Source organism: Misgurnus anguillicaudatus, chromosome 2, assembly GCF_027580225.2.
Source record: "Misgurnus anguillicaudatus chromosome 2, ASM2758022v2, whole genome shotgun sequence".
NCBI classification, from domain to species: domain Eukaryota; kingdom Metazoa; phylum Chordata; class Actinopteri; order Cypriniformes; family Cobitidae; genus Misgurnus; species Misgurnus anguillicaudatus.
The window spans coordinates 9,739,242-9,766,039 of NC_073338.2; the positions used below are offsets into that span (position 1 = coordinate 9,739,242).

Sequence of the window (26,798 nt, forward strand, 5' to 3'; positions counted from 1 at the left end):
CAGTAGGTAAAAGAAACCCCATATTTTAGAAAAAGGGGGGCGCTAGTTAGCCACTAAATAGACACGCCTTTATCTGACATTTTTGTCAACACTTAACAGCCGAAAACTCTGATGTGTGTGCCAAATTTAAAGTTCAACTAAGCACGCCAAGAGCCTTAAACATGCCTGAAATTAAAGTAAAGTTTGACGCGTTGCCATGGGAACAGCGTTCGAGATGTCAAAAATTCCTTAGCAATTTATCATCTACAATGTCTCGGCATCATGTTGACCACTTTTGGTGTCAATCGCATGAAAATCCTAGAAGGAGTATTTAAAAGAACATCGCATGGAACTTAAAAAAAATCCAGCTTTGTGACTGACACACTTCCTGGCGCCTAGGTGGTGGCGCTATACCCGAGACTTACAATAGGCACATTGATGCGATCGGAATATTCAGACGAACAAACACCCTGCGTGTCATCACTATAAGACATTTTTTGCCTTAGATATTAGACACTTCCTGTTTCTCTGAATTTGCCATGACTTTGCCGCTACGCCATGGCAACACCGTTCGAGATATCAAAGATCCCTTTGCAATTTAGCAAGTCCAATGTCTCGACATCATGATCACCACGTTTGGTGTCATTTGCATGAATCCCCTAGGAGGAGTATTTAAAAGTTCACCGCATGCATTTTTTAAACAATCCAAAATGGCCGACTTCCTGTTGGGCGGAGCTAAAATTGTTCGGGTCGATGAGATCTATATGTGTACCAACTTTCGTACATGTGCGTACAAGTTTGCCCGATCTGCGTACTCCTGTTTGTTTTTGCATTACAGGGGGCGCTACAGAGCCCCCGTGCCACGCCCGTGTTCCAGCCTTTGGCCTTCTGTGAAGAGGGACAACTCTGACGTCTGTGCCAAATTTCAAGAGTTTTCGAGTATGTTAAGGCACCCAAAATGTCCAAAAGTTTTGAAAAAAATTATAATAATAAATATAGCTGCAAGCAGCAATGGCGGGCCCTCGCACGTTTTTTTACCACTACACGGTGCCTCTGAGAAAACGATGCACGGTGGGCAAGTGCATCAAGTGGGTAAGTATCGGTGGACTATTTATGTTGTTACTGACCCATTTGGGGACTGTAGGTAAAAGAAACCCCACATTTTAGACAAACGGGGGCACTAGTGAGCCACTAAATAGACACGCCTTTATCTGACCTTTTTGTCAACACTTAACAGCCGACAACTCTGATGTGTGTGCCAAATTTAAAGTTAATCTAAGCACGCCATGAGCCTTAAATATGCCTGAAATTAAAGTAAAGTTTGAAGCGTTGCCATGGCAACAGCGTTCGAGATGTCAAAAATTCCTTCACAATTTAGCATCTACAATGTCTCAGCATCATGTTGACCACTTTTAGTGTCAATCGCATAAACATTCTAGGAGGAGTATTTAAAAGAACATCACATGGAACTGTCAAAAAAATCAACCTTTGTGACTGCAACACTTCTTGGCGCCTGGTGGTGGCGCTATACCCAAGACTCACAATAGGCACATCGATGCGATCAGAATCTTCAGACGAACAAACACCCCGCGTGTCATCACTATAAGACATTTTTTACCTTAGATATTAGACACTTCTTGTTTCTCTGATTTCGCCATGAATTTGTCGCCTCGCCATGACAGAACCGTTCGAGATATCAAAAATCCCTTCGCAAATTAGCAAGAACAATGTCTCGGCATCATGTTCACCACGTTTGGTGTCAATCTCATGAATCCCCTAGAAGGAGTATTCAAAAGTTCACCGTATGCATTTTTGAAACCATCCAAAATGGCCGACTTCCTGTTGGGCGGAGCTAATAGGTTTGATTGTGAAAGCTGTTCGGGTCGATGGGATCTATATACGTACCAACTCTCGTACATGTGCGTACTTGTTTGCCCGATTTGTGCACCAATAATTTTTTTGCATTATAGGGGGCGCTACAGAGCCCTACTGCCACGCCCGTGTTCCAGCGTTTGCCCGGTCCTAATGGCCAATGACTTTGAGGTCTGTGCCAAATTCCCGGTGTTTTCGAGCATGTTAAGGCACCCAAAGTGCATGCCAAGTGCTTAAATATGCCTGAAAATGAAAGTAAAATTTTACGTGTTGCCATGGGAGCAGCATTCGAGATATCAAAAATCCCTTCGCAATTTATCATCTACAATGCCTCAGCATCATGTTGACCACTTTTGGTGTCAATCGCATGAAAATCCTAGGAGTATTTAAAAGTTAACTGTATAAAACTGAAAGGCTTAAATATGCCTGAAAATGAAAGTAAAATTTTACGTGTTGCCATGGGAGCAGCATTCGAGATATCAAAAATCCCTTCGCAATTTATCATCTACAATGCCTCAGCATCATGTTGACCACTTTTGGTGTCAATCGCATGAAAATCCTAGGAGGAGTATTTAAAAGTTCACCGCATGCAACTGTCAAAAAATCCACCTTTTGTGACTGCCACACTTCCTGGTGCCTGTTGGTGGCGCTATACCCGAAACTCACAATAGGCACATCGATGCGATCGGAATCCTTGGCCGAACATACACACTGCGTTTCATCCAAATAAGACATTTTTTGCTTTAGATATTAGACACTTCCTGTTTCTCTGAATTCGCCATAAATTTGTCGCCTCGCCATGGCAACACCGTTCGAGATATCAAAAATCCCTTCACAATTTAGCAAGTCCAATGTCTCAGCATCATGTTCACCACGTTTGGTGTCAATCGTATGAATTCCCTAGGAGAAGTATTTAAAAGTTCATGACTGACACACTTCCTGGTGCCTGGTGGTGGCGCTATACCCGGGAGTCACAATAGGCACATCGATGCGATCGGAATCTTCAGAAAAACAAACACACCGCATGGCATCACAATAAGACTTTTTTTGCCTTAGATATTAGACACTTCCTGTTTTTCTGAATTCGCCATGACTTTGTCGCCTCGCCATGGCAGAACCGTTCGAGGTATCAAAAATCCCTTCGCAATTTAGCAAGTCCAATGTCTTGACATCATGATCACCACGTTTGGTGTCAATCCCATGAATCCCCTAGAAGGAGTATTTAAAAGTTCACTGCATGCATTTTTTAAACAATCCAAAATGGCTGACTTCCTGTTGGGCGGAGCTAAAATGTTAGAGGGCGAAAGTTGTTCGGATCGATGAGATCTATATGCGTACCAACTCTCGTACATGTGCGTACATGTTTGCACGATCTGTGCACCAATGTTTTTTCTTGCATTACAGGGGGCGCTACAGAGCCCCTGTGCCACGCCCGTGTATCAAAAATCCCTTCGCAATTTATTATCTACAATGTCTCAGTATCATGTTGACCACTTTTGGTGTCAATTGCATGAAAATCCTAGGAGGAGTATTTAAAAGTTCACCACATGCAACTGTCAAAAAATCCACCTTTTGTGACTGCAACACTTCCTGGTGCCTGTTGGTGGCGCTATACCCGAGACTTACAATAGGCACATTGATGCGATCGGAATCCTTGGCCGAACATACACACTGCGTTTCATCCCAATAAGACATTTTTTGCTCTAGATATTAGACACTTCCTGTTTCTCTGAATTTGCCATAAATTTGACGGCTCGCCATGGCAACACCGTTTGAGATATCAAAAATCCCTTCGCAATTTAGCAAGTCCAATGTCTCAGCATCATGTTCACCATGTTTGGTGTCAATCGTATGAATTTTCTAGGAGAAGTATTTAAAAGTTCATGACTGACACACTTCCTGGCGCCTGGTGGTGGCGCTATAGCCGAGCCTCACAATAGGCACATTGATGCGATCGGAATCTTCAGACGAACAAACAGCCCACATGGCATCACAATAAGACATTTTTTGCCTTAGATATTAGACACTTCCCGTTTCTCTGATTTCGCCACAACTTTGTCGGCTCGCCATGGCAGAACCGTTCGAGATATCAAAAATCCCTTCGCAATTTAGCAAGTCCAATGTCTCGTCATCATGTTCACCACTTTTGGTGTCAATTGCATGCATCCTCTAGGAGGAGTATTTAAAAGTTCAACGCATGCATTTTTTAAACAATCCAAAATGGCCGACTTCCTGTTGGGCGAAGCTTAAATGTTAGAGGGCGAAAGTTGTTCGGGTCGATGAGATCTATATGTGTACCAACTCTCGTACATGTGCGTACATGTTTGCACGATCTGTGCGTCAATGTTTTTTTTGCATTACAGGGGGCGCTACAGAGCCCCCATGCCACGCCCGTGTTCCAGCCTTTGCCCGTTCGCAATGATGGACGACTCTGACGTCTGTGCCAAATTTCAAGAGTTTTCGAGTATGTTAAGGCACCCAAAATGCCCAAAAGTGTAAAAAAAATAAATAATAAATATAGCTGCAAGCAGCAATGGCGGGCCCTCGCACGTTTTTTTACCGCTACACGGTGCGTCCGAGAAAACGATGCACGGTGGGCAAGGGCATCAAGTGGGTAAAATATCAGTGGGCTATTTAATGTTGTTTCTGAGCCATTTGGGGACTGTAGGTAAAAGAAACCCCACATTTTAGACAAACAGGTGCACTAGTGAGCCACTTAAGAGACACGCCTATGTCTGACCTTTTTGTCAACACTTAACAGCCGAAAACTCTGATGTGTGCAGAGATGTATAGTAACGAAGTAGAACTACTTCACTACTGTACTTAAGTACTAAAAGGCAGAATCTGTACTCTACTGAAGTATTATTTTTTTCTCCTACTTCCACTTTTACTTCAGTACATATTTTCGATGAGTTTAATACTTTTACTCCAATACATTTTTTATGTGCTGCATAGTTACTCGTTACACTCAAATGTTACGAATCATTCCAAACCTACATTATCACTGCCGGAGCGGTGATACACATTAGAAACACACACAGATTGTGGTCTAAACTAATAGGAGATAGTGAAGAGCGGACCCCTCCCTCCCTCTCACTCACAAATATGAACCGCGGTTGTGGACAAATGTGAAGTGAAGAGAGAACCAAAGTGCACGAGAGAGACAGATAGAGAGAGAGAATTCGCGAGAAAGGGCGAGTGTGCGCGAAAGAAGGAAACCTAAATACATTGAAACATCTTGTACCTTTACCTATTACCATTACATCGACTAATATTTTATTAATTCTGAATTCTCTATTGCCATATTAGTTAAATTAATCTGAACATTCCTGTCCTTGTACTCCTGCTACAGCCAAAGCAATTGTGAGTGTCCTTTAGCTTAAACATTTAAAATAATATAAACAATATTATATTCAAACTTTTGACTGTTTTCTTTAATAACTACATTACACAATACTTGTACTTTTACTTTCAGTACTTGAGTAGTATATTTTAAAATAAACTACTTGCAATACTTAAGTACAAAACATGTTTAATACTTCAGTACTTCCACTTAAGTGGTGTGCTCACTTTTTTGATAGAGCACTTGTACTTTTACTCAAGTCTGGGTCCCTAGTACTTTATACATCTCTGGATGTGTGTGCCAAATTTAAAGTTCAACTAAGCACGCCAAGAGCCTTAAACATGCCTGAAATTAAAGTAAAGTTTGACGCGTTGCCATGGGAACAGCGTTCGAGATGTCTAAAATTCCTTCGCAATTTATCATCTACAATGTCTCGGCATCATGTTGACCACTTCTCGTATCAATCGCATGAAAATCCTAGAAGGAGTATTTAAAAGTTAACTGTATGCAACTGAAAGGCTTAAATATGCCTCTAAAATGAAAGTAAAGTTTGACAGGTTGCCATGGGAACAGCGTTTGAGATATCAAAAATCCCTTCGCAATTTATCATCTACAGTGTCTCGGCATCATGTTGACCACTTCTCGTGTCAATCGCATGAAAATCCTAGAAGGAGTATTTAAAAGAACATTGCATGGAACTTTCAAAAAAATCCAGCTTTGTGACTGACACACTTCCTGGCGCCTGCTGGTGGCGCTATACCCGGGAGTCACAATAGGCACATCGATGCGATCGGAATCTTCAGATGAACAAACACCCCGCGTGTCATTACAATAAGACATTTTTTGCCTTAGATATTAGACACTTCCTGTTTCTCTGATTTCGCCACAACTTTGTCGGCTCGCCACGGCAGAACCGTTCGAGATATCAAAAATCCCTTCGCAATTTAGCAAGTCCAATGTCTCGTCATCATGTTCACCACTTTTGGTGTCAATTGCATGCATCCTCTAGGAGGAGTATTTAAAAGTTCAACGCATGCATTTTTTAAACAATCCAAAATGGCCGACTTCCTGTTGGGCGAAGCTTAAATGTTAGAGGGCGAAAGTTGTTCGGGTCGATGAGATCTATATGTGTACCAACTCTCGTACATGTGCGTACATGTTTGCACGATCTGTGCGTCAATGTTTTTTTTGCATTACAGGGGGCGCTACAGAGCCCCCATGCCACGCCCGTGTTCCAGCCTTTGCCCGTTCGCAATGATGGACGACTCTGACGTCTGTGCCAAATTTCAAGAGTTTTCGAGTATGTTAAGGCACCCAAAATGCCCAAAAGTGTAAAAAAAATAAATAATAAATATAGCTGCAAGCAGCAATGGCGGGCCCTCGCACGTTTTTTTACCGCTACACGGTGCGTCCGAGAAAACGATGCACGGTGGGCAAGGGCATCAAGTGGGTAAAATATCAGTGGGCTATTTAATGTTGTTTCTGAGCCATTTGGGGACTGTAGGTAAAAGAAACCCCACATTTTAGACAAACAGGTGCACTAGTGAGCCACTTAAGAGACACGCCTATGTCTGACCTTTTTGTCAACACTTAACAGCCGAAAACTCTGATGTGTGCAGAGATGTATAGTAACGAAGTAGAACTACTTCACTACTGTACTTAAGTACTAAAAGGCAGAATCTGTACTCTACTGAAGTATTATTTTTTTCTCCTACTTCCACTTTTACTTCAGTACATATTTTCGATGAGTTTAATACTTTTACTCCAATACATTTTTTATGTGCTGCATAGTTACTCGTTACACTCAAATGTTACGAATCATTCCAAACCTACATTATCACTGCCGGAGCGGTGATACACATTAGAAACACACACAGATTGTGGTCTAAACTAATAGGAGATAGTGAAGAGCGGACCCCTCCCTCCCTCTCACTCACAAATATGAACCGCGGTTGTGGACAAATGTGAAGTGAAGAGAGAACCAAAGTGCACGAGAGAGACAGATAGAGAGAGAGAATTCGCGAGAAAGGGCGAGTGTGCGCGAAAGAAGGAAACCTAAATACATTGAAACATCTTGTACCTTTACCTATTACCATTACATCGACTAATATTTTATTAATTCTGAATTCTCTATTGCCATATTAGTTAAATTAATCTGAACATTCCTGTCCTTGTACTCCTGCTACAGCCAAAGCAATTGTGAGTGTCCTTTAGCTTAAACATTTAAAATAATATAAACAATATTATATTCAAACTTTTGACTGTTTTCTTTAATAACTACATTACACAATACTTGTACTTTTACTTTCAGTACTTGAGTAGTATATTTTAAAATAAACTACTTGCAATACTTAAGTACAAAACATGTTTAATACTTCAGTACTTCCACTTAAGTGGTGTGCTCACTTTTTTGATAGAGCACTTGTACTTTTACTCAAGTCTGGGTCCCTAGTACTTTATACATCTCTGGATGTGTGTGCCAAATTTAAAGTTCAACTAAGCACGCCAAGAGCCTTAAACATGCCTGAAATTAAAGTAAAGTTTGACGCGTTGCCATGGGAACAGCGTTCGAGATGTCTAAAATTCCTTCGCAATTTATCATCTACAATGTCTCGGCATCATGTTGACCACTTCTCGTATCAATCGCATGAAAATCCTAGAAGGAGTATTTAAAAGTTAACTGTATGCAACTGAAAGGCTTAAATATGCCTCTAAAATGAAAGTAAAGTTTGACAGGTTGCCATGGGAACAGCGTTTGAGATATCAAAAATCCCTTCGCAATTTATCATCTACAGTGTCTCGGCATCATGTTGACCACTTCTCGTGTCAATCGCATGAAAATCCTAGAAGGAGTATTTAAAAGAACATTGCATGGAACTTTCAAAAAAATCCAGCTTTGTGACTGACACACTTCCTGGCGCCTGCTGGTGGCGCTATACCCGGGAGTCACAATAGGCACATCGATGCGATCGGAATCTTCAGATGAACAAACACCCCGCGTGTCATTACAATAAGACATTTTTTGCCTTAGATATTAGACACTTCCTGTTTCTCTGATTTCGCCACAACTTTGTCGGCTCGCCACGGCAGAACCGTTCGAGATATCAAAAATCCCTTCGCAATTTAGCAAGTCCAATGTCTGGACATCATGTTCACCACTTTTGGTGTCAATCGCATGATTCCTCTAGGAGGAGTATTCAAAAGTTCAACGCATGCATTTTTTAAACAATCCAAAATAGCTGACTTCCTGTTGGGCGGAGCTTAAATGTTAGAGGGCGAAAGTTGTTCGAGTCGATGAGATCTATATGTGTACCAACTCTCGTACATGTGCGTAAATTTTTGCCCGATCTGTGCCCCAATGTTTGTTTTTGAATTACAGGGGGCGCTACAGAGCCCCCGTGCCACGCCCGTGTTCCAGCCTTTGGATTTCTGCAATGACGGACGACTCTGACGTCTGTGCCAAATTTCAAGAGTTTTCGAGTATGTTAAGGCACCCAAAATGCCCAAAAGTGTTAAAAAAAAAAAAATAAAAAAAAAATAAATAAATAAATATAGCTGCAAGCAGCGATGGCGGGCCCTCGCACGTATTTTTACCGCTACACAGTGCCTCCGAGAAAACGATGCACGGTGGGCAAGTGCATCAAGTGGGTAAATATTGGTGGACTATTTATGTTGTTACTGACCCAATTGGGGACTGTAGGTAAAAGAAACCCCACATTTTGGACAAACGGGGGCGCTAGTGAGCGACTTAAGAGGCACACCTATGTCTGACCTGTTTGTCAACACTTAACATTTGACAACTCTGATGTGTGTGCCAAATTTGTAGTTCATCTAAGCATGCCAAGAGGCTTAAATATTTCTGAAATAATAGTAAACTTTGATGCGTTGCCATGGCAACAGCGTTCAAGATGTCAAAAATCCTTTCGCATTTTATCATCTCCAATGTCTCAGCATCATGTTGACCACGTTTGGTGTCAATCGCATGAATATCCTAGAAGGAGTATTTAAAAGTTCACTGCATGGAACTGAAGGGCTTAAATATGCCTTTAAAATGAAAGTAAAGTTTGACGCGTTGTCATGAGAACAACGTTCGAGATATCAAAAATCCATTCGCAATTTATCATCTACTATGTCTTGGCATCATGTTGACCACTTTTGGTGTCAATCGCATAAACATTCTAGGAGGAGTATTTAAAAGAACATCACATGGAACTGTCAAAAAAATCAACCTTTGTGACTGCAACACTTCCTGGCGCCTGGTGGTGGCGCTATACCCGAGACTCACAATAGGCACATCGATGCGATCGGAATCTTCAGACGAACAAACACCCCGCGTGTCATCACTATAAGACATTTTTTGCCTTAGATATTAGACACTTTCTGTTTCTCTGATTTCGCCATTACTTTGCCGCTTCGCCATTGCAACACCGTTCGAGATATCAAAAATCCCTTCGCAATTTAGCAAGTCCAATGTCTTGACATCATGATCACCACGTTTGGTGTCATTTGCTTGAATCCCCTAGGAGGAGTATTCAAAAGTTCACCGCATGCATTTTTTAAACAATCCAAAATGGCGGACTTCCTGTTGGGCGGAGCTAAAATGTTAGAGGGCGAAAGTTGTTCGGGTCGATGAGATCTATACGTGTACCAACTTTCGTAAATGTGCGTACATGTTTGCCCGATCTGCGCACTACTGTTTGCTACAGAGCTCCCCTGCAACGCCCGTGTTTCAGCCTTTGCCCGGTCCTAATGGCCGACGACTCTGATATCTGTGCCAAATTTCAAGAGTTTTCGAGTATGTTAAGGCACCCAAATTGCTCCAAAATGTAAAAAAAAAAATAAAAATAATAATAATAATAATAATAATAATAATAATAATAATAATAATAATAATAATAATAAAAATAATAATCCGAGCAAAAACAATAGGGCTTCGCACCTTTTGGTGCAGGCCATTCTAATAATAATAAAATATAGCTGCAAGCAGCAATGCGGGCCCTTGCACGTTTTTTTACCGCTACATGGTGCCTCCGAGAAAACGATGCACGGTGGGAAAGTGCATCAGGTGGGTAAATATCAGTGGACTATTTAATGTTGTACTGATCATTTTGGGGACTGTAGGTAAAAGAAACCCCACATTTTAGACAAACGGGGGCACTAGTGGCTGACTTAAGAGGCACACCTATGTCTGACCTGTTTGTCCACACTTAACAGTCAAAAACTCTGATGTGTGACAAATTTGAAGATAATCTAAGCACGCCAAGAGCTTTAAATAATGTAAGTGTCAGCCTTAAATATGCCGGAAAATGAAAGCAAAGTTTGACACGTTGCCATGGGAACAGCGTTTGAGAAATCAAAAATCCCTTCGCAATTTAGCATCTACAATGTCTCGGCATCAAAGTTGCATTAGTTGCATAGTTGCATTTTTCTACCGAATCTGTAGTTACTGTAGTTAATGTAGTGATTACTTTTATTTCTGGCGCTATATTATGTTATTATATCTCTAATAAGATCGTTCACAAACATGATTCCTGCACGATCTAATGTGTTGCATGTTATGAACTTACTGTCATGCAGTGTTGTTTTCGTCAACGATGACGATAACGAAATGATTTCGTTGACGCACATGTTTTTTTATGACGCTAACGCGACGATGACTAGCTAAAAATGTCTCTAAGGTGACGAAAACATGACGAGACGCTTTCGAGTTTTCGTTGACGAAACGAGACGGAACGAAAATGATTATAAGTCTGACGTTCATAATGCATGTCATTTCTGCCTATTTTGCGTGAAATCAGTCTGTTTTTAGCTCAAAAGTATCAGCAATGCTGCCGCTTTCTATCCTTGTTTCGGGTCAACACAGTCTCACTCACGCTCACGCCCACCACCCGGCTGCCGCCATGCCGCGCACGTGCACAAGATTTCAAACAACAACAACAACAACACACCTGCGGCTGTGGCGAGTTCGAAGGACCGTAGCGGTGACGCCAATAACGACGAGATGATTTATGGACATACTTTCAGTATAATCCATCAGACAGAAAAACGGAATGCATATTGGGAGACGACGGTAAATGTGGCCACAAACTAGGTGGGAAGAATACCACCAATCTCAAGCGGCACCTGAAGGCTCATCACACTAATATTTTTTAAAGGTAACTAACAAGTCACGCTGTTAACATATCATATACATTCAATTTTACTCGACAATCGGCTTGTGACACATTTCATGGTAAGCTTAAGGTTTTACATGTATCTGCTTGTCAAACCTAAGTCCATTTCCAATACTTTTTGTGGTGTATTTAAATAAGGCAAGGCACACGTTTCTCAACTTTATAAGCGAGGTCTCAGCGTAACACACAAACTCAACATGATGGTATATTAGGCTAAACTTTTTTCTTCATAACTTTTTCTTATGACATGCGCAGAAGGCACACCGACTAAAACAACGGCAAGCCCTCAGGGACAACCTTAATGCACATTTTAATTGTATTAAATACACCACACTTTTTAACCTAAATTCATTGGTGAAAAAATACTTACTAAAATTGACTTAAACTTGACTAAAACCTTTTTGCGTTTTCGTTGACTAAAACTTGACTAAAACTATAAATTTAACAAGTGACTAAAATGTGACTAAAACTAAAAGCATTTTCGTCCAAAAGACTAAGACTAAAACGAAAACTAAAAGGGCTGCCAAAAACAACACTGCTGTCATGCATTGTGTGCAACATTTTTTGTCTCTTTTTGCATTAAGATTCTTTATGAATACGGGCCCATTTCTCAATGTCAAGGGTACTTCATACTCCAACAGGCAAGGTCAAACGACAGCAAACACAGCAATGTAGGGCAGGCAAATCTCGTAGTCATGAAAGAGGCAAAAGGGTCAGGGCTAGTGATGTTAGGGTCATGAACGAATCGTTCTTTTGAGTCGGTTCTCAGGAAGTAACCGGTCGAGCCGGTTCACAAATCGAACTGAATAGAACTTTAGTTTCGGGCATAGGTTCCGGGTTGATGAGGCAGAACGCAGAGCCGAAATAGCACGTCAAACTCAAAAAGAACCAAATGAAGTTTGTCGATGATTGCCGAAGCGATGATTGCAGACGATTCTGACAGATGAGTAGCTGACACTGTGTGTGAATCACTGAGGATTTGAACGAACCTGATGCCCGAACTTTCTTGTTTTATTAGTTTCTTGATATGCTTGTTTTATTAAAAAGCTTTAGTTTTGGTATGATTCATTGTGCATGCAAATCATATTAGTTGTTTAAGGATGACCAATGAGTTTAAAAGACAAGTTTATTTATTTTTATACTTACACATCCGCAATTGTGCATCAATGTCTTTTAGGAATCTTATTCAAGTTGTATGCTAGTCAAAACTGGTCAGTTGTATCTAGCATTTACAATCCGCGATTGAAACTTTGACCACAAAAATTACTAACTTGTGAATGAAAGGCAATAAATCAGCTATTCCTTCACAAAAACAACTTTTTTATTCGAATGTTTTAATGTGTTGACACAAACTACTTTATTTGAATGTTTCATTGATAAAACTAGTTAGAAAATAAGATGTCATTTCTTGATGATGTCAGGAACCGGTGAATCTGCTTTTTGAACCGGTTCAATGAGCCGAACTGTCCAAAAAGAGCCGGTTCGTGGAAATGAATCGGACTTTGCATCACTAGTCAGGGCAGGCAACAAATATACTCATAAACCAGGTAAAACAGATAAAGATCAAAAAATACAGATAGATATGCAGGCAGGCAAACCGCTCAGCAATGACAGCCGGTACAAATCAAGACTTTGCACTGACTGAATGTTTCCAGAGAGTTTATATAGGCTGTCCAATGAGTTTCAGGTGGCAGAGTAATCAGTCCAAGTATGCGGGATTATATATATATATATATATATATATATATATATATATATATATATATATATATATATATCCTCAAATCAGAAAAAGTGCACCAAATGTTTTCTGTGGGTGACAGATCTGGTTTATGAGATTTGTAAATTATTCCATTCCTTTTTTACTCACAATTTTTGTCCCACTGTAGAAGTATATATATATAAAATACTTGTCAGTAAACAAGTATAGGCCAAATATACTTCGACATTTCGGTCAGTATAGGTCAAGTATACTTTAGTACAATTTAAGAACATTTCTGAGAAGTACCTAAAGTACATTTTAGAGAAGTACATAAAAAGTAAACTGAAAGTATACTTTCTTATTTTTAAAGTTTAAAAGAAGTGTACTTATAGCACACTTGAATAAACTTCTTTTTCGTAAAGGAAGTCACTTCCTTCAGAGGCAAGGCGAGGCTCCTTTTAAGCATTCAGAGAACACGTTAAATGGAACAGGCTAGAAAGTGCACGTCATTGCGTCATTGAAAGGTGTGCTTTCGGTGCTTCGCGCATAGGATTGTGGGTGATTTCAGCTTGTGAAGAGCGCAAAGGATACACATATGCATCCTTTCCTGTATATGGGATATTTCTCTAACGAAGGACTCATTCCTTGAGTTGGAACAGTCCGATGACGTAGCATCCTCGAAATTCTGGCTTCCGAGGATCCTTCCTTGACATTGAGAAACAGCTCTTGTCTTGGCCAGGACCACACCCCTAAATGCATTGAAGCAACTGACATGTGATTGGTTGATTAGATAACTGCATTAATAAGAAATTGAACAGGTGTTCCTAATAATCCTTAAAGTGAGTGTATATAGCATAGATTTGGTACCTTTGAGATATCAGTATGTTCTGAGGTAGTTACTAATATGAACTGGGGTACAGCCCCAGTGACAGTAGGACGATTTTGAGAGTGTTTTGTAATGCACTGGTTAGTCAGGTTTTTATGCTGGATGTGATAATCCTATTAGCAGAAAGGTAAATGTTGCCACATAGACCACAGGGCATCATGCTTGGTCCAGATCCTTATTAAAACACAAAGAGCTCTTCACTGTGAGATTGCGGTTTACACAGTACTGCTTTGTCACATTATGCTGTTCATGTTTCATGCAGGAGTTGAAGAATGCGGCTTTTGGTCGCATAGTTCTGGAAAGAAAGGTGATATCAAAAGAAGAGGAGATCGTCTTCCTGAAAGAACTTCATGCAAAGGTGAGGAACCTTTCCTTTCAATTGTAAAGGAAAGGTTCAATCCATAATAAAAAATCTCTTATCATTTACTAATTTATTAATTTCTTATATCTTATTAATTATCTGTAATAATTATGATTTGATATTAAAAATATTCATTTTCTGTATTTTAAAAGAAAAGAAATGCACATTCGATATATATAGTCAACATTCGAAGTGGATCAAAACTTGTAAAAAAAGTTTACATAAAACCATTCTAATACCCATTCTTGTCCCAGGACAACTTTGATAAACTTTTTTGATTCACTTTAAATGTTGACTAGTATACACACACACACACATTCTGGTTTTCATGTTTTGTGGGGACATTCCATGGACGTAATGCATTTTATACCGTACAAACTGTATATTCTATTCCCCTAACCTACCCCATTCCCTAACCCCAACCATCACAGAAACCCTTCTACTACTTCACATTTTCAAGATACATCATTTTGCTTCATTTATAAGCTTGTTTCCTCATAGGGACATCAAAATGTCCCCACAAGGTCACAAAAATACTGGTATTCCTATCTTTGTGGGGACAATTGGTCCCCACAACGTGATGATTACCAGGAACACACACACGCGCACACATACGCATGCACGCACACACACACGCACACACACACACACACACACACACACACACACACACACACACACACACACACACACACACACACACACACACACACACACACACACACACACGTCAACATTTAAAGATGGTTCAGGACAGCTTTTATTAACTTTTTTTGACCAAATTCAAATGTTGTATATATGCTTTAGCCTACTGTAAAATTTTACTTAAGGGGATTTTTTGTCTTGCCTTGTTGGCTTACTGGGAGAGTGCTAGCATTAGCTAAGCTTAGCATTTTGTACATTCTGTAAATATAGCGTTATTTGTAATGGTCTGGCTACAATCTTAAAGACACCACTGCTGTTTCAATTTTGTTTGTGTGGTGCTGGGGTGCAGGCACGTGCACAGATAGGGCTCAACCTGTGCAGAACACATGCCCTTTTTTCCTTACCCTCCGAAGTGCCCTTTTTTGAAGGGGTTTAATAATAAAAAAATATTTAATTTTGTTTAATAAATCAATGCTATTGGTAAACATTTACGTCTGTCTGTCTGTCAAATATATTTATCAAATAAAAGGTATTAAAAAAACAAAATATTTTTGGATCCGCTCAAACTGTCAGTCAGACCTCTTAACTATGCCACCTGAGTGCCTCGAGCTAAAGTTCCACAGCAGAGCAGCTAAACGTCTTGCAACGGTAAATAAATATCTTGATGTTTGAGTACAGCGTTGTCTCTTTACAAAAGAAACGCTAGTATGTCTATAACGGCGCATGTTTTATACATTTGAGTCGAGCTGGATTATCCATAGACGGGATTGGGCGAGTGGGCAATCAGGGGGCATCAAATGGAGTTTTTGACACTGCGCGATCAGTTTTTTTAACAAGTGTTCACCAGAGATGTTCACAAGTCTCTGAGCTCGAGTCCGAGTCAAGTCTGAAGTCTTTGAGCTCGAGTCCGAGTCAAGTCTGAAGTCTTTGAGCTTGAGTCCAAGTCAAGTCTGAAGTCTCTGGGCTCAAATCCAAGTCAAGTCTCAAGTCTCGTTGTAACAAATAAAACTCTAATAACAAATAAAGAAATGACAAACATTTATAAAAAAAGAACAAAGTTGCACATTAAGTAAGGTCTAAAATTAGCATTAGGTACAGAAATTAAATTAAATGGATAATAACACTGTCTTGTAAAAATTAAATATTATTATTATTATTATTATTATTTTTTGAGCAATAGACGTGATTTTCTGTTTGTCTTGGGTTGTTTGATTAACATAAATGACACAGACTTAAGTAGGTTAATTGAAGTTATTGTCTCTTTATTAAGAACAAATAAGCCCAGATTGGTTTCTGACTGGTTTCTTAAGACAAAAACAAAAATGTTTTTATTAGAAAAAGAATACTGTGAGATCATTTTGTGTGTATGTGCCGGGCCCTGTCAAGAAAAGAAAGATTTTATGTTGGCTTTACTTTTGAAACACTTCTCTCTGTATGTGCACTACTGAGGGGAATTAAACGCGTGTTCAAACACAGGCGGAGCGCTTCAAGAAGAAGATGCAGCAGTCGCTTCACATAAAAACGTTACATTGTTTTTCATTGCTCTATCCAGCAAATGTATGTTAATGGACTACAGTATGACACAAAGTAGCGCAACTCTGGACCTGACTGGAGCTGGACCGGACACACTTAACCGCATGTGCGTACAGAAATCTGCTCAATTGAGCGCCTTTTTGCGGTTAAATTGTTTAACCATTTAAACAATTGCAAGCCTTAGAAACAAGTTAATGATAAACTTACTCTATTTAAATTGCATATTAATCCGCGAATCGCATGCGAGCCGAACCGCGGATCCGTCACAGCAATACCCAAAGCTTCAGATGAGTGGGACAGCATCAGCCGGTGTATTCGATATGTATGTTCGCGGCCGCGCGCGCGGAGCAGATACGTCACGTGTCACATCGTGGGCAGGTTGTAGGTAACGGAGGGAGGGGTATGACAGCGAGTTCATCAGACGTTTCCTAAAAATAAACATTGTTCACGAGTCGCGCGGCTCGAGTCCGAGTCGAGTCTGAAGTCTTTGAGGGTCGAGTCTCAAGTCGAGTCTAAAGTCACTGTGTGTGCGACTTAAGTCGCACTCGAGTCCGAGTCTCAAACTCGAGTCCCCATCTCTGGTGTTCACGCATGTGAAGGGCACCTGTGACAACAATACGGAATGCAGGGTCAGGTTTTACCGCTTATTTGCATGACGCGTCTCAATCGTTTAACTACACAGGTAAAGTCAACACATCACACTCAGAACCGCGAGAAGACTCGCCAGTGCGGGTTTAAATTAGGCATTGCAGAGATGAGAGATAGAGAGAACTTCTAGCCTACATTAACACCATTAGAAAGGTCTTAGACATCTGATGCCCAGTTAAGGAAAACTGGATAGAAGACAAGAAACATGTAAAGCAGGGGTCTCCAACCTTTTTTCATTGGAGAGCTACTTTCTAAAAAATAAAAGTGGTCGAGAGCTACTTGTGTCACGTAATACCAAAATAAGTAAGTTAATAGACAACAATCTATTAACTCACTGTGATTTGAACTCTTTCCCCTACAGCTTTTTTTTTATATTTTTACAAAATTTTAATACCTTCCAGAAAATGCTTTTCTTTAAACATAAAAATGTGATACATCAAATGAAAGAACAGATACTTTTAAACAACAACAACAAAAAAACTTTCATGTTGTCTTTATTTATACTTTTTATCACCTCTTAGATATGGTCGGATTCTTCAAAAAAAACACATTTTAAATAAAAAAATAATTTATTAAAGATCAGATTTAGAAAGATGATCCAAACATACATAGAGTATTTACTGCATTTGGATTCATAATAGAGATGTGCATGTATGTAATTTTTCATTTTGATTAATCCATAGGTCTGAAAAACGAGTACTGATTAACTGAGGCAATGAAAAGGGCGTCATTGTGTTTTAAAAACACTCAAATAAAACTTAATTTTGAAAAAACTATGACAGAAAAATGAACACATACTATATTTTTTTTACTATATTATTAATGAAATCATCAACGAACACCACAAACCACTCGGTGAGTAGTACAGTTTTGAAAATGAACGTTAAGTGTTGTTTTAATGACATTTTGTGCATGGTCATTGACTTCCATTCTGAAGCAGTCAAGAGACGCTTCTAAATGAGTCGAAAAGTCAAGACACGACCCATTGTCAAAATTTCTGTGTCCATCACTGTAGTTCATCCAAAACAAACCAGAAATGAGACTCAAAGTGTTAAATACCGGAATTATCCTTTAATAAACACAAACTGATGCGCTTTATATACTGTATGACGCACTCTGCATAATATTAAGCCTTGATACAACATAAATGTATTAAACAACGTGCATCTGCACAAGAGAAATTGTAACTCCTGTTGTGGATGCGCATCATCAGCATGCTTTTAAACACGCCCAGTCAAAGCACAAGCTTTATAATATTAAGCAGCTTTAAGTCTTTTGCTATCCTTTTATGATTAACGTTAGCTGTGTCATGTCGTCCTCTCACCTGTCTCACAGTCAAGATGTAATGCTCGTATGGCTCTCTGGTATTTCTTGACATTTGATGTTTAAATATGAGATGATAACCCATTTAACTTGTGACGACTTTATTTTCGTTTTACCAAAAGTGAATCCGAAAATCACGGCATCCTTTTTAACCATAGTGCCTCGACTCGAGATGTGTTTGGCTTCGAAGCATCGCGCGGATCGGCCGGTTGCAGTGGCGCGGGCTTCACAGCGTTGCGCGGATCGGCCGGTTGCCGCGGCGCGGACCCCGCGTACTTATCTGTTTGTTTTTGGATCATAATGTGAAATTACTGATGTCATATGATACGCCGGTCTACAACGCGACGCCAAACACGCACCCAGTTTTCAGTACCACAGGCGCTTGTAACACTAACCAGACATCCAAATGCGCCATAACCACAGAAAATAAATAAATAAATAAACCCACAACCGAGCTACCTGCAATTAAGACACGCGCTACCAGTAGCTCGCGAGCGACGTGTTGGAGACCCCTGGGGCCCGTACCATGAAAATGGTTAAACAAACTCAGGGTTACAGGATTAGTTTCAGGTTGACAAAACCAAGCCAATGTTCAGGCCTTGTTGGTACAAGCTATTTTCATGGTACCCAAAACCCAGGATTTGCACAAACTAATCCTAAACAAAGCTGGCTAAACAACTAAACCGGCTTCATGGTATAGGCCCCAGATCTAGAATGTCTCAGCATTATGTTCACCACGTTTGGTGTCAATCGTATGAATTCCCTAGGAGAAGTATTTAAAAGTTCATGACTGACACACTTCCTGTGGCCTGGTGGTGGCACTATAACCGGGAGTCACAATAGGCACATCGATGCGATCGGAATCTTCAGACAAACAAACACCCCGCATGGCATCACAATAAGACATTTTTTGCCTTAGATATTAGACACTTCCTGTTTCTTTGATTTTGCCATGACTTTGTCGCCTCGCCATGGCAGAACCGTTAGAGATATAAAAAATCCCTTCGCAATTTAGCAAGTCCAATGTCTCGCCATCATGTTCACCACGTTTGGTGTCATTCGCATGAATCCCCTAGGAGGAGTATTTAAAGTTCATCGCACACATTTTTTAAACCATCCAAAATGCCCGACTTCCTGTTAGGCGGAGCTAATAGGTTTGAGTGTGAAAGTTGTTCAGGTCGATGAGATCTATATGCGTACCAACTTTCGTACATGTGTGTACATGTTTGTCCGATCTGTGCACCAATGTTTTTTTTTCATTACAGGGGGGCTACCGAGCCCTTCCAGAAAATGTTCTTCTTCAGATATATAAACATACAATATACCAAATGAAAGAACTGACCCTCTGCTTTCAAACAAAAAAAACCGTTTCATCCTACCTTGAGTAGTTCTTTTGTAATCAGCTTTTGAATATGGGTAGGCTTCTGCAAAAACACCACATTTTGAGCAAAAAGCAGAGATAATTCCATGTTTGTGACGGACTTTTCATAGAGATCCCATTCAGAGCGATCTTTAAAACAGACACGGACATGCAGCAGCTTGCCATAGGGCAATACTTCCGGGTTTTGCCCTGGTGGATAATGGCGGTATTGCGGAAAGACGGAAAATCTCGTCATTGGCGGGAAAGCTTTTTGTCTTAATTGACGAGATATCTCGTCAATGGCGGGGAAAGAGTTAAGATATGTCAGGGCAAGGTGTTTTTAAATTAAGGCAGCTCAAACATGCATTTTATTCTGGGAGTAGAATGAGACCTGTTCAGGAAACCGCCTCATAATGTAAAGTACCTAGGCCTACATTATGCTTTAATTGCCTATAATTACCAGAATGCTAAATGGAAACATAATAAATAATTACATAATAAAACTGCTTAAAAATAAAAAGTAGATTGGATGTAGGAAGCTACTATTGATGTAGCTTAGCTTGCCACATTTCCCACATTTTCCAAGTAGCTTGCCCAACACTGGTTATGGGTCACATGATAACGTCAACATGGTGGATGCTGTCCATACTAACGCAAATGTAAGTACTGTCTTAGCGCTCGTTAAGTAGGTACTCAGGGAAAGAGAAGCAGCATTAGACAGGAAGTGATGTTGTTGCAGCACTTGTGGTTCTAATACTCAGACGGGTTTATCATGTGAGCACATGGAAAAGGCAAATACAAGTACCTCAAGATTAAGTGTTTCCCCAAGCAACTTATTCAACACTCGATGGTTGTAAAATCTTCAATATCTTAAAGAGCAAGCTAAGAGGCTTTAGTACTGTTTGACTGTTACTTTGAATTTCTGAACTCTGAATATTCAAGGGACTGATTTCATTGGACTATCTATGAACTGAGTTTATGCTGAAACTTTCTGGACTGTATAATTATTTATGTTTTTGCTCATGCCTGTTCCTAGTTGGATGTATATGTCGATTTATTGAGGAATTTAATACACATGACTCACATGAAAGTAATTGTCTCTGGCTGTTGATTCCAGTGTTGGCAATGTTACTTTAAAAAAGTAATTAGTTATAATTACTAGTTACTTCTCAAAAATTGTAACTGAGTTAGTAATTGCGTTACATCATTAAAAAAAGTAACTAATTACCAGGGAAAGTAACTATTGCATTACTTCAAAAAGTTGAAACAACTTGGATGCCCCCAATATAAAATTTGATACATTTGGACATTAAAGAGAAAACACTAATTGTCTTGCAGCATGTGATGATGTGAGGTGCTTTATCAGAATTACAGACGTGGAGAGACTCTTTCTTACTCGTCATAAGTTGCACGTTACATAAACATTCTTGCCTTTCTTACATAACATTCTTGTATAAAAGTAGTGCTCATCATCAGTAGTCATCATCAGTTATGTGTCTCCCACCCCTCAACACACGCTCACACACACAAACACACACTAGAGAAAAACATTGCCTGTCTGGATGAGAGCCTACTCGCTTCAGTGAGATTAATTTTAGTAATCCGCAACATTTTAATGTCAGTAACGGTAACGTCGTGTTAACAGGGAAAACAGTAATTTATTTGATTTCTCGTTACTGAAAAAAATAACGCTGTTAGTAACACCGTTTATTTATAATGCCGTTACTACCATCACTGGTTGATTCGATATAATTGTTGAGCGCTCATGCTTACGTTATTTATGTGAATTATTTATTGCGCTTTTCCATTGCATAGAACCACACGGTTTGGATTAGTTTGGGTCGGTTCAGCTTACGTTTGGGAGCTTTTCCACTGGGTGCAGTATGTAGTACATAATACTTTTTTAATTCCACCTCAGTTGGGTTTCCAAGTGATCCGACATGATACCAAACGTGACGCGAAAACACTGTAGATCACTGATTGGTCTGAGAGAATCGTCACTCCCAGTGTCATCGCTATAATGGAAAAGATTAGCTTTACCTTAGTGATAGCTTGCGCTGTTTCAAGTAAACCTGTTGTCATCTGTCCTCTGCAATAAGTTCCCAAACTCCCTTTTAGCAATGAAAAACATCCACAGGTTGAGAATCAGGAACACTGTACCAGTTTTTTCCAGACTTGCAGTTAGTGGCGGAACATTCGCATTGCACACGTTAGCACACAGGTATATGCTTAAATGCAACTTCAGTGAGGCTGACGCCATGGGTGTTTGTACAGAAACTGTCATGTGAGACAGAGGAAGTGATAAACGTGATGTGCAAACATCTGTTTGTGGTGGCCAATTTTAATTTTGTGGCGGACTGAGAAATAAATAAAACGTATGGGAATGTACAACAACGCTTTCACTTGTATGATGTCACAGCATTAGGCAGTCCAAATATAACGACACACATATAATCCCTCCCACTGCAAAGTGTTACTAAACTCGATGGAAAAGCTAACCACGCCAAACTGAGGTGAGCTGACCCGACCTGACCCAAACCAAACCGGGGGTACTATGCAATGGAAAAGTGCCACTATACATGCTACAATAGTTACACTAATTACAGTAAGTTTTTACAATCTTCGCGCTATCCATCATCGTTCGCCAGACATTCTACAACATCTGCTTCTGTTTGTGTTTATTAACCCTTTAGTTTCACTTCATCACGCAGATCTTCCCATCAGAGGTATCTGTTAAAAACATTTAATTCATTAATAATCTAGTATGTGTTCATTTTCTGTCATAGTTTCTTCAAAATTAAGTTTTATTTGAGTGTTTTTAATACAAATGTTTTCATTTTCATCATGAGGTGTACGCCAATTTGATTGCCATGCCCCCCGGCCCTATCACCTTAATTAACACATTTTCTGCAGTGAAACTCTGGAAAACCATAACTCGCATTTTCATCAGAAGTCTTGATCTGGTTTGCTCACACTACAAAACAAAATAGGTTCAACAGATGTACTGAATCAGGGCCAGGTCTATGGGGGGGGGGGCATTGCCCCCCCTAGATTTTCCTTTAACCCCCCCAAAAATGTCCAGCCAGTGTCTTTAAAAAAAAATGTCTTCATTAGCCAAGCGCTAGCGTTTACAGCTCCCGCCCACGCTCATCTGATTAGCTTGCTTAAGCTATAGAGGTCTTTTCAGTAGTATTTAAGTCACAGGAAAAGCACTACTGTTCTTTATGACAGTAACTTATAAAAAAACACATCTTTAAAATATATATCAGAAACAATGCAATTTAGTATTACATAAACGTAATAACCCAACACATATTAATTTAAAACTTTTTTTTATAGTAAAACATGCCCAAATATAGGTTCTTGGACTCACCTCATTATTTATTCATTCAAATACAACAGCCAATGGCAAGTCTCCAGCAGCATTTAATGTGTCTGTTTTAGACGTAGTTTGGTTTATTAAAATTAGAATATGCAGTTTGGTTGTGGCATACTATACAGTAGATATAAATGATATAAGATGGTTATACAGTAAATATACAGTATTGTAACAGCTGAGCATCGCATGCAGTTTTAAAATAAAATTTTAGCGGTTTTGTCATCGTCATTCATCATCAGCTCATTCAGCTCGCGTTTGAGGAAAACTTCACACGCAAAAATCTACAGACTTTTAGGTTCAGGAGGAACTGTCACTCCGCAAGGTCATCGTAAGGTAAAACGTTGTATTTTATAATGTTGCGTTGTATTATAATATCTAATTTGCTGTGTTATGAACAAAGCAGTGTTATCTTTGGTCTCGTCGCAAATCACACTTACAGTATTTTAGGGCTTGTGCTTTTGTCTGGTGCTGCTATAGGCAAACAGGATAACCTTTGACGAATTTGTCATGCACGTCAATTTGCTTTCATGATGTTTCAAAAAAGATTATTTAAAGCATTGTGCTTTGTTGTGATATTAGAGGTTGCTGCAGCAGCATGTATGATAGGGTCAGGAATTTATGACAATACAGCTTATTATCACATATATCACATTGAAAATACATTATTTTAAATGAAGAAAATGTTTGAAAAGTGGAAATAAAGTTCCTAACAAGTGTTTATTTAGAATAAAGGTATATGTTGGGTAGGGTAGGTATAATAATGGCTTTAATTTATCTATAAGTGAAATAATAGATTAAATGCAGTGTAAACATTAATAAAATATAGCTATATGTACAGCTTTATATTTATATCACCTGCTTGCCTGATTTCATTAACTGTGACTAAATGTGTCAAACTAGTGTAATCATTATAACATTATAAATCATTAATCTAATTGCATCTACTTTTAAAATTTGAATGTGCAAAATGACATATAAATGGCCTTTTATTATAAGACATATGCAAAATAATATTGGATTGAAACATCCATAATTTTAGTGTATGAATCATTTTAGTCGAGAAATGGCTGCCCACCCAAAAATCCTGGCTGCCCACCCAAAAATCCTGACTGCCCCCCCAGTCCAGCAAGCCTAGTACCGGGCCTGTACTGAATGTACTGCATACAAATCTCTCGTTCGTTCTTTCTGTAGGAGCTGACTGAGCTGCAGGAACAGATCCAGGACCAGCAGATGTATGTGGAAATGGATACAGCTAAACATGACATAACAGCTGCTCTCAGGGATGTTAGATCTCAATACGAGAACCTGGCCACCGACAACATCCAATGGTCGGAAAAGTGGTACAAATCAAAGGTGCATTTCCTAATTTTTATTTGTTTTGGATGAAAAACTATCTTTGCTAAAACCAGTAGTGTTACATCTACAATTCAGTTGCTTTGACTTTTTTGTTTTTTTCCCCTTTGTCTACATTATGTGTCAGTTAATATACACCAATGAAAAAACACTAAAAAAAACTCTTTTTATGGACAGTTTGCTGACCTGACAGAGGAGGCCAACCAGAACACTGAAGCTTTGAAACAGGCCAAGCAGGAGGCCAGTGAATATCACCGACAAGTGCAGACGCTCACCATTGAGTTAAATTCTTTTAAGAGTGCTGTAAGTATATTTATGACAGTATTCACAGACCTGAAACATACTGTGGTGTGTGTACACAAACAGACAGAATAGGTACATTTACATGCAACCAAATAATGCGTTTGTAATCAAATAAAGGCTCAATCGGATTGAAAAGCCTTCATGTAAACACCTTAATCAATATGTTTAATGTCGATCGGATGCAAATTTCAATCGTATTGAAAGGGGTGGTGTATGAAGGTAAATCCGTTGCAAAACTTGAGAGCTTTTACGTTTTTATTTGAGAACTTGCAAAATAATTATATGTACTTGTACGTTAACATTTACACTTGCAGTCCCATGCAGCGCTCTCTGCTAGTGCTCTCTTCTGCAATCATCAACATTATCACTCCTTACATTTTATTATCAAAAAAGACTTTGGTGGGACAAAAATGTGTTCTAGTGGCCGCTATAAAAAGTAAATGCAGGAAATACCCAGCAAAACGTTTTTTTTTTTTTTTTAGCGCAGATTTGGGCTACTTTTAAACAGTTTCAGTGAGGATTTTTTTTTCATTTGTTATTGCTATATAGGCTGTGAATAGTTATTGGGATGCTTTTGGGCTAGTTTTGAATGTACATTGGGCTGGTTTTGATACACAAACCTGGCAACCCTGGCTTTGCGCTTGCACAGACATTTGGTTATGATTATATAGACTGTACATGCAAATGAACATTTTAATCAGATTGCAATGTTTAGGGTGTGGGTATGATATAGTTACCTTCCAAATCTTTCAATAAAACCAATCTGTTATTATTCAAGCTAGCTTGATACATGTTAACAGATGTCTTTAACTTGTTGTCCTTCTATGACAGGGGTGGGGAATCCTGGTCCTAATTCCAACCCTAATTAAACACACCTGAAAAATCAAATTAAAGTCTTCAGGATTACTTGGAAATTAAATTCAGGTGTATTTGATTAGGGTTGGAACTAAACTCTGCAGGACAGAGGCCCTCCAGGACCCAGGGTTTCCCACTCCTGTTCTATGACAATATGACCATGCACTCTTAAATCCACTGACTTTGTCTGTAATGTTCATTCCTGCCCCTGTAGAATGAATCTCTGGAGCGTCAGATGAGGGAGAGAGAGAAAGACTTTGAAAAGGAGTCGTCTCGTTCACAGAATAATATTGCTCATCTGAAAAAGAAGCTAGATAGCATGAATGATGAGATGGCGAGGCACCTTCATGAGTATCAGGATCTGCTCAACGTCAAGGTGACCCTGGACAGAGAGATCGCCACCTACAGGAAACTTCTGGAGAGAGGGGAGAGCAGGTGCACACTTTCAATCAACACATTATTTTTTTTAATATATTTTTTTTTATTTTGTAGTCGTGGTTTAATTTGACCTATTATTGACCTCAATCGATTTGGATGTATTTTTTTGGTCAGTCTGGGCACACTATAGACTACATGTGTACACAACCGATATGTGGGGGGTTTTTTTACTGATGTTTGTGTTCATTTTATTTTCTTGCCTGTAGAATTGCAACGGATCTTCCAACGCCCCTCTCCTTAAATCAGAGCAGTAAGTGACAAGTTAATTAAAACAAGTCATAAAATTGGGTTTGTCTAATTCATTTCAAGATATTCTTGCTTTTTCACAGAAGAAAAGGATTTTGAGCCCGGAGCTAAGCCGGTATGCTGACCTACATATACTGCATTCAAGTAAAAAGTAAAAAAAAATGTGTTGTTGTAATAAACCTGGAGTTATTATATAATTTCAAGTTATTTCATTTTTGTCTCATGAAGGTGATCGATAAATCCCCCGAGACCGAAGAAGTTAAACCAGAAGAAAAAGACTTGGGTCTCGAAGATTTGTTTCCTTAATAATATTGAACCTAATAGATGAAATGTGATAGCACACAAGCATGACCTGTAGAATACACTGTAAATCTTTTACTCTCAGAAAGAAAGGTAAAT

General features: G+C 39.3%; 1 protein-coding gene across 1 annotated transcript; it reads left to right on the forward strand.

Moving 5' to 3' along the window:
* Positions 1 to 13,973: 13,973 nt before the first annotated feature.
* Positions 13,974 to 26,581, forward strand: LOC141351365 (vimentin A2-like). The gene is made up of 7 exons (XM_073857996.1): positions 13,974 to 14,000; positions 14,218 to 14,313; positions 24,396 to 24,557; positions 24,735 to 24,860; positions 25,930 to 26,150; positions 26,360 to 26,403; positions 26,483 to 26,581. The coding sequence occupies exons 1-7, from the start codon at positions 13,974 to 13,976 to the stop codon at positions 26,521 to 26,523; spliced, it is 717 nt and encodes a 238-aa protein (XP_073714097.1). The 3' UTR covers positions 26,524 to 26,581.
* The last annotated feature ends 217 nt before the right edge of the window (positions 26,582 to 26,798 follow it).

Excerpts from the sequence above, each read along its gene's own strand:
- LOC141351365 (XM_073857996.1), top strand. The coding sequence starts at position 13,974 with ATGAACTGGGGTACAGCCCCAGTGACA. Across the intron at positions 24,861-25,929 it reads TAAATTCTTTTAAGAGTGCT|AATGAATCTCTGGAGCGTCA; the intron begins GTAAGTATATTT and ends CTGCCCCTGTAG. Across the intron at positions 26,151-26,359 it reads CTGGAGAGAGGGGAGAGCAG|AATTGCAACGGATCTTCCAA; the intron begins GTGCACACTTTC and ends TCTTGCCTGTAG.